Below are 11,118 nucleotides of genomic sequence, written 5' to 3'. Positions count from 1 at the left end.
AAAAAAAAAAAAAAAAAAAAAAACTATTGGAAAGAAGTACCTGGTGCTGGCGAAGAGCATAGTATTGTCCATGGAAGAGGGCGGCTACGGATCTAGTTGGTGGTGGAGATGTTTATTTATGGAGCTTTGGAAGAAAAGTGTAAGAATTTTGGCGATGGTGGTGGGTGTTCTTCTTGTTCTTTCTCTTTTCAGCGCGAAGAGAGAATAAAGCGGCTTTGTCTCAGAGTCCTCCAAATCTGGGCCACCGTTACTCTCTGCGCACCGTCTGCCTTCCGCAACCGCCGCTAATAATCATATTGCGCATATCATTTTGGGCTCCATTCCATCTTTCGGCCCATTTTTTACCATCTCCTTTTTGGGCCCCGCCTTTCTCTTAATGGGCTTTCAGCCCATGTCATATATTGGTTGGGCTCCACTCCATCTTTCGGCCCATTCCTTTACCATCCCTTTCTAGGCCCAGCCTCTCTTAATGGGCCTTGGGCCCATGTAATAGATTGGTTGCTCCCCACCTGCTTCTTTGCCATCTTTAGCGTGGTTTTTAACTCATTTATTTATTTATTAATATAAATTAATTCGTGGTTTTTTTAAAAAATATTTTATGGACACAGAATAAAAAATCTATTCGACTCTAAAATTAAAAATCAATTAAATACAAAAATTAAAATTTTAAATACGAATCTTTTTCAGACACAAAACTTATAACTTAACGTGATTTGGAATCACTCCAGATTTCAAACTCCAGTATCTAACATTTTTATGAAATTTCTTCGAATTAGAGAAAATAAAGCAGAAAGAAAAAAGTCGTTCATGCAATTTTTCAAATCTAGGACACGATGTTAAAAGATTATGTAACATGTTTAGCTGAATTAAAAAAATCATCGTACTATGTAACTTTTTAGAACAATTTTAGATCTAAAAATGAACCATGGAATCCCCGACTCATAAAACAATGGGCCTATGTTACTTTAATAGGTAACACTTGTTTTAGTCTCATAATAATACAAAAACTATAAAGGCATTGAAAATGACATTTATGTTTTTTTTTCTAAAAATGGATAAAATGAAAAAAAAAACATAAAAATAAATTAGTCGTACATAAATAAACTTGTACGACAAAAATGGGAACCGTGATTGAATTGATGATAAAATAGAATACTGGGTTTCGAACAGTGATTCGATTGATGATAAAGAAAGAGAATAAACTTGTACGACAAAAATGGGAACCGTGATTGGATTGATGATAAAATAGAATACTGGGTCTCGAACAGTGATTCGATTGATGATAAAGAAAGAGAATTCTTGATTCAGTTCTCCACCTTAAACGATCGATCAAATTCTATTGAGTCTAACTCACAGTGACCGGGAGTAATCACAATCACAAAAGCTTTAAAACTAAACAGGTGAGACTCAAATATGGTTGTTAGCCGACTCTCCACAATGATATGATATTGTCCACTTTTTGAGCATAAGCTTTCATGGTTTTGCTTTGGGCTTCCCCAAAAAGTCTCATGCTAATGGAGTTAGTATTCCTCACTTATAAACCCATGATCACACCCTAAATTAGTCGATGTGAGGCTTCCATCATCCAACAGACCATCCCCTAAATTAACCCGTGTGGGTCACTTTCGTCCAAGATTGGCCTCGGTTAACGTTCACCAACCCACTTAATTATATAATAATATTAATATATAAATATAAAGTAAAAGAATTGGAAAAGGATAGTGGGCAGTTTAGAAAAGCCCACAGAGAGGTGAAAAGAAAACAAAGACCACGTGAAAATGGCCACAACAAAAGACTAAGGAAGCATCGTAGGATATTCCCTTTATTTATTTATTTATTTTCTAAATTTTATTTAATTCTTTTCTTCCATTTTTCACCTTCCTCCTGCCTTCCTCCTACCGCCACGTTTCTACTACTTTCAATATAAATTACATTTCTTTCTAAAACAACGTGTTTCACTTTTTACCCTTTTTTTTTTACCACAAATAAAATTACCCCAACCTTTATATTTCATTTAAAAAATAACTCTACTTATTAAAAATTGATAATTTTATAAGAACAATAATAATAGTAAATAAAGTGATTGAAATAGCATTAATTTCAGAATTTTATAAATGAAATTAAATTATAAATATTTTTGGGTAACATTTAATTATGTAAAGTACAACGTTAATAAAGAAATTAATTAGGCATTGGACACAACATGGGCATTTAATTAGCCTTAATGCAAGCTAATTAATGAAGGCGCATTTCATGTGCATTACCTAATTTTGTAGTCTCCCAATTAAAAGTCGGTTCCATTTTTTATTAACTAATTATTAATCAGGTGAAATATAATCATTTTTTTTATAATTATTATATTTATTTTTAAAAAAATAAAACAAAATATTATCTCATCAACATGTTAATTATAATATAGTTTTTTTTTTCTTTTTTTGGGGAACATTCTCTGTGTTAGTGTACTTTCTTTAATAAATAATTAAATTCTAAACAAATTATACTCTCTATTATTTCACTTAAATTCATATAATTATTTCTTTAAATTTATTAAATATAAATATATTTTAAACGAGGAACGAAACATTATTTATAAAAGTGTGAAAAATGGTTACAAATCTGTATGTTAGAAGACAAAAACTTCCAAAAGAGCGATGTTAAATTATTTTGTTGGGAATATTATTATTTTTTTATTTATAAATGGAAGGAAAGTTAGGTTTGTATGCATTAGGGAAGACCAAGGGGACAAGGAAAGTGAGATATCTTTTGGTGTCCTTTTTTACTTTTATTTTTCTTTCCTATTTGGACCACAAAAAAAATATTTATATTTTCGTGTTCTCGTTCGTTAAGATATTAATATTATCGAAGTCATATTCTAATTTAATAAAAAAAATGTCACATTCGTCGTTAGAAAACAAATCATTTAAGATAAGTTAAGTATGTTCTAATGGAATTCGATCATGACTTCGAAATTTACTCGTATATATCGTTTCATTCATCATAAAATATTTTATTGATTGTTAGGTCATTTTTTAAAATATTATATTTAATGTCAATTATTGGATAAGCTTCCGAGATGTAGTCATTATTGTTGTGTGGAAAGCACGAGCAAAGGAAAACATTTCTTTAGTTCGGCTTGATTATTGCAATTAGCTTAGCGAGAGTAATCATTATAGATATTTATGTAATCCATAAGGTTGATTTGTCTCAGACAAAGTAAGAGACATTTTTTTCGTAGCTAAATAGGGTCAGAGACGAAGATTATATTCTCCATACTTATCCTCGATTCCTTTCTCTATATATATGTGTTGAAAACTATACTATAACATTAAAATTTGAATATCTGATACTTACGAATCTTTTGTGGATAATCTTTTCCTCCGATCTTTATAATTTTGAGAGCAAATAAGATGTGGTGCATGATGTGATAAGCATGTTATGAAGAGAGTAGGTTGTGACGCTCTCATTAAACAAGCAAAACTACGACCCTCAAGAGACTTTAGTGTTTAGGGTAAAGTACAACCGTGACATGTAAGAAGCAAACAAAGCGTCGACTTTAAAAAGAGTAGGTTGTGACCCTTAAGTCGAGATAAGTAGAGCGGCGACCCTTAATAGATTTTAGGGTTTAGGATTTTAAGTAAAATATGACCGTGATACGATAGGTGATATGTTTGTCTGGCAATCACTACCACATGTTTTGGGGGTGGTCCAAACACCCAAGTGCCAAAAATGCAAGAGCATAAGACAAAAGGGCAAAAAGGCGCCATGGACATTAGCATTGCATGCATTGGAGATGTGTTTTTGGGTTGGGATTGAGCTGGTGAGGGGTCGGTGTCTGTATGATCTTTTGACGCACAAACAAGCAGCTTTTGGTTCCTCTTTTGTGTTTGTCCATGGCGGTACACCTAACATTGAATTCCCAGGAAAAAAACAGATGGGGAGATTGAATTTTATATACTTCTCCAAGCCATATCAAACCCAGAGATATCTCGGGTACACACCGTTCGAAATGACTCACGATCGAAATATATCAAAACAAATAACTGAATAACATCGAAGAGAGAAAACTTTTGAACAGAGCAACCTTAGTAGATGTCCTCTTCTATGTTTGGTTCAAAAATGCCTAAACCATCCTGAAACTAATTTTGTCTTCACCTTATTTTATCCGAGATTTGATCATCTTTTTATTCATGGACGGTTGTTGGGAAGTTGCCGACTTGTAGCCAAGGTGTTTGATAAAATGCGTGAGAGAAGATGAAACCGAAATTTGAGGGGAAAAGAAATGGGAAGTTGGGGTTTGGGTCAACCAAGAAGAAAACAATATGAATTTATTAAATTAAGAAGTTTAAAGGGATAACGCTACCGCAAACAGTGTCGGCTGGTCTTCGTTATTTACATGCTGGATTGTTATAAAGTCTGCTCTATGACTGCGATGGTCTGCGCTGCGGCGTGCCTGCCTGCCTACCTGCCTGCCTGCATTTCTAACAAACAAAATTTGACTCTCCAATGGCAGCCTCCCTTTTGTTTATTATTTTCTGGACGGTTACTCCACCCCATTTTAAATTTCAAGACTACTTAATCGTCTTAGACTAGAACACGTACCCTTGGGTCAATACCTCATTTTCTTTTCTTAAAACTCATATCTAACCGCTCAAGCCTATCGTTAGTATATTATTATCAAACATTTCTTACCAGTGTGTGAAACCTCTACATTTTATAATCGTAAGACCGGTAACGATAAATAATGAGATTTATTTAAATTAAATAATAATAGAGTTTTTTTATTACTATTCATTAATGGGTCTCATCTAATTTTTGAATGGACATAAAAAGAAAACTAATAATTAGACTTCATTCGGCAAAAGGAGTTGTTATTTAATTCAAATAATGGAGCAACATATTCCAATGAAAATAGGATAAAATTGGAGGGAGGGGGAGGGGCTATTCAATAATATTAAAGTTGGGAAAGAACGGTACCTTTATTTGGGCAAGTGCAGCACGTGCGAAACGAGAGTTAATAGGGAATTATGGACCGATCCCATTCTCCTTCGCCATTTGTCGCCAAATACTTTACCCCAAACCAATGAATCAAATTTGAACAATTGAAGTAACTAAGTTGAAGCTTCCCAACAACAATAATAATAATAATAAAAAGATCTTATATCGATCGGAGAAAGAAACAAAACGAGGCTAAAAACGATACGTAACGAGATAAAACGGACAATATCAAATACTTGTGGGTTTGGACTCTTACATCCCAAGGAGGGAAGTGTATAAAAACTAAAAGACCCACCAAGAATGGATCGAAGAACGAAGAAGGGTGAAGAGAGGGTTCCACTATTGGGTAAATTGAGGTAGGAACGAAGATCATATTTTCTGTCCTGAATGCCCGTAGCTACCCTTGTGGATCCCGTGCACGAAAATCATTTGGGGTTCAGAATTAAAATGGATAAGAGGCTTCCTCATCTCTAATTTTGAGTGTGGAATAACTACATTCAAATAAGTTATGTTTGATTAAGTTAGAGGGAAGAGAAATCACATAACCTTCACATGCTCGTCTTACTAGCTGCAATGTCTACGTGATGTGGGCCCTTCTTTGTCTCCATTTTCCCCTACATCACAAAATTCAGTCTTCTTCCTTTCTCTCTCTACGCTCCGTGTAATTCCGTAAGCTTCCTTCCTCCCATCTCCTCTCCAATGTCTACTCAACCTTTTCTCCTACCCCACCCAGCTGGGTCCTGACCCAGTCAACCTTCCTACGTGGCACCTCCCCCCTCCTCTGTATATAAACCCCCCTCTCACCCCTTCTCATCACCACCCCATCTCACTTCACCCATCGCCACTTCTTCTTCCTCTTCAACTCAATCGCTCTCTTTCTTTCTCCAATGGCTGTCGATTCTTCTCTCTCTTCACCTCTCGGCCCTCCCGCCTGCGAAAAGGACGCCAAGGCTCTTCAATTCATCGAGCAAATGACTCGCAACGCCGACGCTGTCCAGCAGACAGTCCTCGCCGAAATCTTGACCAGAAACGCTGCCACCGAGTACCTCCGCCGTTACTCCCTCGACGGCGCCACCGATCCCCACACCTTCAAAGAAAAACTCCCGGTCATCACCTACGAGGATCTCGAGCCAGACATCCAACGGATTGCCAATGGAGATCGCTCTCCTATCCTCTCCTCCCATCCAATCTCCGAGTTCCTCACCAGGTAAATTACACTGAAATCTCTTCATCGGAGCAATTAGAAATTTAGAATAGTTGAATCGATTTTCTGATGCTGTGGTTTTTGCAGTTCTGGTACTTCTGCCGGTGAGAGGAAGCTTATGCCGACGATTAAGGAGGAGCTGGATCGTCGTCAACTTCTGTACAGTCTACTCATGCCAGTTATGAACCTGTAAGAGAAAGCAACAATATCAATGGCGAATTTGAATTATTTAAATTAAAAGCGCGTAAAATTTAATATATTCATGGATTCTGTTTTGGACAGCTATGTGCCTGGGCTGGATAAAGGCAAGGGGCTTTACTTCTTGTTTGTGAAATCGGAGACGAGGACTCCGGGTGGGCTCTTGGCCCGACCTGTTTTGACCAGTTACTACAAGAGCGACCACTTCAAGACCCGACCCTACGACCCGTTTGTTGTCTACACGAGCCCTAACGAGGCCATCCTCTGCCCCGATTCCTTCCAGAGCATGTACACGCAGATGCTCTGCGGTCTTCTTCAACGCCATCAAGTCCTCCGCCTCGGCGCCGTCTTCGCCTCCGGCCTTCTCCGAGCCATTCGATTCCTTCAATTGAACTGGCAGGACCTTGCTAACGATATCCGGAACGGAACGTTGAATTCGAAAATCACCGATCCGTCGTTGAGAGATTGCATTGAGAAGATCCTTAAGCCGGACGCGGAATTGGCGGATTTCGTTTCGGATGAATGTTCGAAGGAGGATTGGGAGGGAATCGTGACGAGGATTTGGCCGAAGACGAAATACCTCGACGTGATCGTCACTGGAGCGATGGCGCAGTACATTCCAACGCTTGATTACTACAGCGGCGGATTGCCTCTGGCTTGCACGATGTACGCATCTTCCGAATGTTATTTCGGACTGAATCTGAACCCTATGTGCAAGCCATCGGAGGTTTCCTACACTATAATGCCAAACATGGCGTACTTCGAGTTTCTCCCTCACGAGCCAAACACCGAAAGCGATTCGCCGCCGAAACTCGTCGACCTGGTAGACGTGGAGGTCGGAAAAGAATACGAACTAGTAATCACAACATACGCCGGACTTTACCGGTACCGAGTAGGCGACATACTCCGAGTTACCGGATTCCACAACGCAGCGCCGCAGTTCCACTTCGTGAGGAGGAAGAACGTGGTCCTGAGCATCGACTCAGACAAAACGGACGAAGCGGAGTTGCAGAAGGCAGTGGAGAATGCATCAAAGCTGCTGAAGGAATGGAAGGCGAGCGTGGTTGAGTACACGAGTTACGCAGAGACGAAGACGATTCCAGGGCACTACGTGATATACTGGGAACTGATGGTGAAGGAAGCGGAAGGGAAATGGCCGAGCAAGGAGGTAATGGAGGAGTGCTGCTTGGCAATGGAGGAATCACTGAACTCGGTGTACCGACAAGGGCGAGTTGCAGACCATTCGATCGGAGCTTTAGAAATCAGAGTGGTGAAGAACGGAACATTCGAAGAACTGATGGATTACGCAATTTCCAGAGGAGCCTCTATCAACCAGTATAAGGTGCCGAGGTGTGTGAACTTTACTCCCATTATGGAACTTCTCGATTCTAGAGTAGTGTCCGCACACTTCAGCCCTGCCCTGCCACGTTGGACTCCAGCTAGGACACGCTAATTTCTTTTTCTTTTATTTTATTTTTTTATAAATTTTTATTTTTCTTAAATTTAGGGAAAGAAAATGAAAAATGTAGGATGTGTCAGGGGCAGTCTTTATTGTACTTGGTTCTCATAATTAAATTAATGGAAAATCACATTTATTTACTAAATTAAATTAAAATTTGGGTGTGAATGAAAAAATAATTTCTTATAAAAAAACAAAAGTTTATTTTTCCTGTGAGATTCAATAATGGGCTTATGTGGGCCTGTCGTATCATGGGCCTAAAGTTGGGCTGAGTTTCTTAAATTATTTATGGGCTGTGTACAATGAGAACCCAACTCCCCATTATGGAGGCCCATTTTCCCACTAATCTTTTGCGAAAAGGTTTGGGCATACCCTAAAGTCTTACGATTTTAAAACGTGTGTGTTAGGGATAAGTTTCTACGCCATTATAAAAAATATTTCATTCCCTCTTTTCAACTGATGTGGGATCTCACAATCCACCAGTTCGCTGACACACCGCTCAATGTCTAGTTCTGATACCATTTGTAACAGTCCAAGCCCACCCAGCAAATATTGTCCGTTTTATCCCGTTACGTATCATTGTCAGCTGATGTAGGATCTAGGAAGGATTTCCACACCCCTATAAGAAAATGTTTCGTTCCTCTCTCCAACTGATGTAGGATCTCACACAATCCAATCTGGACAAACGATCACACGTGTAAAAGTATTTCCCAATTATTTAAAATGGAATTTTTTAAAAAAATTGCACTTTTGGAATATTTATAAATGCCCATTTAATCCCAAGTGGAAACTAGAAAGGTCTTCTCTTTTATCCTATTTAATTCCATTATTATTTATACCCTTTTTTAAGGGACACTGTCATTTAAAGCTTGCCTTTTGTACCCATTAAAATTTTCATTATGTTCACACTTTACGCAATAAAAATGTCAACTTTTATGTCATTTTTAATTTCTATTTTCATATAATAATATATTACATTTTTTTGATTTAATTGAAAAAATATTTTAGACTAACACGACGTTTCGAATTAGTTGAGTTGGTGATTGAGTGACCTGAATAGAGCTCGCAACCTAATCCAACCGAACCTTTATGATTTGGGTTAGTTTGGATTGATCGGATTCTCAGATAAAAAAAACATGTTTATTAATTACTAATATTCTTACAAGTGATAAAAATTTTAAAAGTGGGGGAAAAGGCTTGCATCACAAAAAACGCCGCCGTTTAAAACAAACTTGAAAGAGAAATGCGATTCAAATTACTGACCGTTAGAGCCACCAAATGGACTTGGCAGCTGCAGCTAAGATGGACGGTCCAGATTTTGCGCAATTCTCCATGAGCAACGGATAATTTCAACCGAAAACAATTTTTTAAAAAATACAAAAATCTAAAATTTGAAATGGCAATTAAAAGTCAAATTTTCTAATAAATAATAATAATTTAATAATACACATTGTCCCCAAGTAATAAAAATAATACAAAAAGAAAAAATAAAATAAAAATAGTTTGGTCAAAGTCAAACCAAAGAAGGAACACAGCTGTCCCACCATGCCTGGTGACCAAATATTTATTTTATTTTATGTTTAAAAATTTCTCTCTCTATCTCTAATAATTTATATCTTTTTGGCCATAGTGAAAATTAACACTGCACGTGCTTTCAACACCAAAAATGAAAAACAATACATACACATATATATATATATATATATATATATATATTTAATTGTTGAAACTATTTTTTTTTATTAAAATTGGTCGAATAATAATAATAATAATCCCCAATTTGTTTTTTGAAGGGTTTAGATTGGTGGGTTACTAACTCGACCCTAGTCAACTGGCTTCACCCATGTGGGTCGCCCTTAGGTAAGCTAGCCATGCAAGACACCTCAGCCATGACCAACTAGCTTGACTGACCTTTGTGGGTGGCTCATACCCTTTCGATTGGTCTGATTGTGGATTTTAAGTCTCGTTATTGGTCTCGACTTTGCCCATTTAATAAATTTTGGACATGGCGTAATCTTGCATAATCTCAACTCTCCGAGTCGAATTCATTCACTAATCAATAATCAAAATAAAAGTTATAATTAAATTAATTAAGTAAATTTGGGAAGACTTAGGTAGTAAGATTAAAAGGAATTTAGGGTTGGATTAAAAAATAAAATAATATACACCTGCATAATATTTATATATATATATATATATATATATATATATATATAAAAGGGATAAGGAAGGATAACTTTATTGGGAAAATAAAAAATTAAAGAATTTAATTTAATTTAATTTAATTTAATTGGTAATACTTTTAGTTTTAAGATTCCACCAAAAGCTAAAAACAAAACGCGTTTGTTTGACTACTCGAACGCGCCAACTTTTAGATTCACATTTTAATTATCCACATTACCATTTATAACATTTTTTTTCTTTTAATTATTAATTTTCTACCCATATTTTAAAAATCAAGTAAGTCAACTTTTTAAAATTAAAAAGTTTTTAAATTTTTTTTTTTACTTTTATAGGAAATTTAAAAACATAATAAAAAAATTGGAAGAAAATCATAAATTTCAAATTTGGAGTTTTTTAGTTTTTTAAAATTAAGATTTTAGGACTATTTTTCAAATTTTGAAGACTAAAAAAAAGAAAGTTTTTAGAAAAGGTGTTTTTGTTTATAGAATTTGGTTATAAATTAAAACGATTACGTAATAAAAATTAAAGACAATTATCGAACTAGACTAACATTTTTATTTCTTCAACATGTTTCTGGTCAGTTTTCCAAATTTGACATAGATTAATATAAACCAAGAGACATCAGTCATATAATATACTTCAATGAAGATGGGAAGAAAATACTGTTGAAATTGTCAAAAGATATTTCAATTCACAATACATCGAACAAAAATGAAGTTTCATGTTATAAATTTTGGGTAGATTACAATTTAGAGAGTTACCGTATTTCATTAATATATTTTAAGACATTTTATTTACTTTAGGTTACAATTACATAATGGTTAATTCTTGTCGTAAAGTATGAATGTTACCATTTTTGGAATTCATTTTCATTTTGAGGTTATATAAGGTCATGTATGTTATATTTGTAAGTAGACTTGAAAAATACAGCAAAAGAACTAAGTTTATTTGCAATTGTATTTAGTTTATGTTGCATGTAAAATCATTGAAGCTCGATATGATCAATCTTACTTGTGGAGTGATTTGAATCTTAAATAAGTGTTTTTGTCTTGAGATATTCGATCAACAAGATAATCCG

General features: G+C 35.7%; 2 protein-coding genes across 6 annotated transcripts in view; one reads left to right on the top strand and one right to left on the bottom strand.

Annotated features, from left to right (window-relative positions):
* The window catches only part of LOC111430686 (homeobox protein HAT3.1-like), a 7,494-nt gene extending 7,231 nt beyond the window's left edge, over positions 1 to 263 (bottom strand). For all 5 annotated transcript variants that reach the window (XR_002708351.1, XR_002708350.1, XM_023067050.1 and 2 more), the window contains exon 1: positions 41 to 263. The gene's annotated coding sequence lies outside the window, so the exon portion shown is untranslated. The remainder of the gene's footprint in view (positions 1 to 40) is intronic.
* A 5,549-nt stretch (positions 264 to 5,812) lies between these two features.
* Positions 5,813 to 7,997, top strand: LOC111430783 (probable indole-3-acetic acid-amido synthetase GH3.1). The gene is made up of 3 exons (XM_023067190.1): positions 5,813 to 6,202; positions 6,287 to 6,388; positions 6,482 to 7,997. The coding sequence occupies exons 1-3, from the start codon at positions 5,883 to 5,885 to the stop codon at positions 7,848 to 7,850; spliced, it is 1,791 nt and encodes a 596-aa protein (XP_022922958.1). The 5' UTR covers positions 5,813 to 5,882; the 3' UTR covers positions 7,851 to 7,997.
* The last annotated feature ends 3,121 nt before the right edge of the window (positions 7,998 to 11,118 follow it).

This window comes from Cucurbita moschata, unplaced genomic scaffold (assembly GCF_002738365.1).
Source record: "Cucurbita moschata cultivar Rifu unplaced genomic scaffold, Cmos_1.0 Cmo_Scf00034, whole genome shotgun sequence".
In the NCBI taxonomy this organism is placed as follows: Eukaryota; Viridiplantae; Streptophyta; class Magnoliopsida; order Cucurbitales; family Cucurbitaceae; genus Cucurbita; species Cucurbita moschata.
Note: the sequence above shows the minus strand (reverse complement) of the source record. Positions and strands in the feature narration are given on the sequence as shown.

Bases quoted from the DNA above. Each gene is read 5' to 3' on its own strand.
- LOC111430783 (XM_023067190.1), top strand. From the start codon at position 5,883: ATGGCTGTCGATTCTTCTCTCTCTTCACCTCTCGGCCCTCCCGCCTGC. The intron at 6,203-6,286 runs GTAAATTACACT...TGGTTTTTGCAG, and splicing joins ATCTCCGAGTTCCTCACCAG to TTCTGGTACTTCTGCCGGTG. The intron at 6,389-6,481 runs GTAAGAGAAAGC...TGTTTTGGACAG, and splicing joins CTCATGCCAGTTATGAACCT to CTATGTGCCTGGGCTGGATA.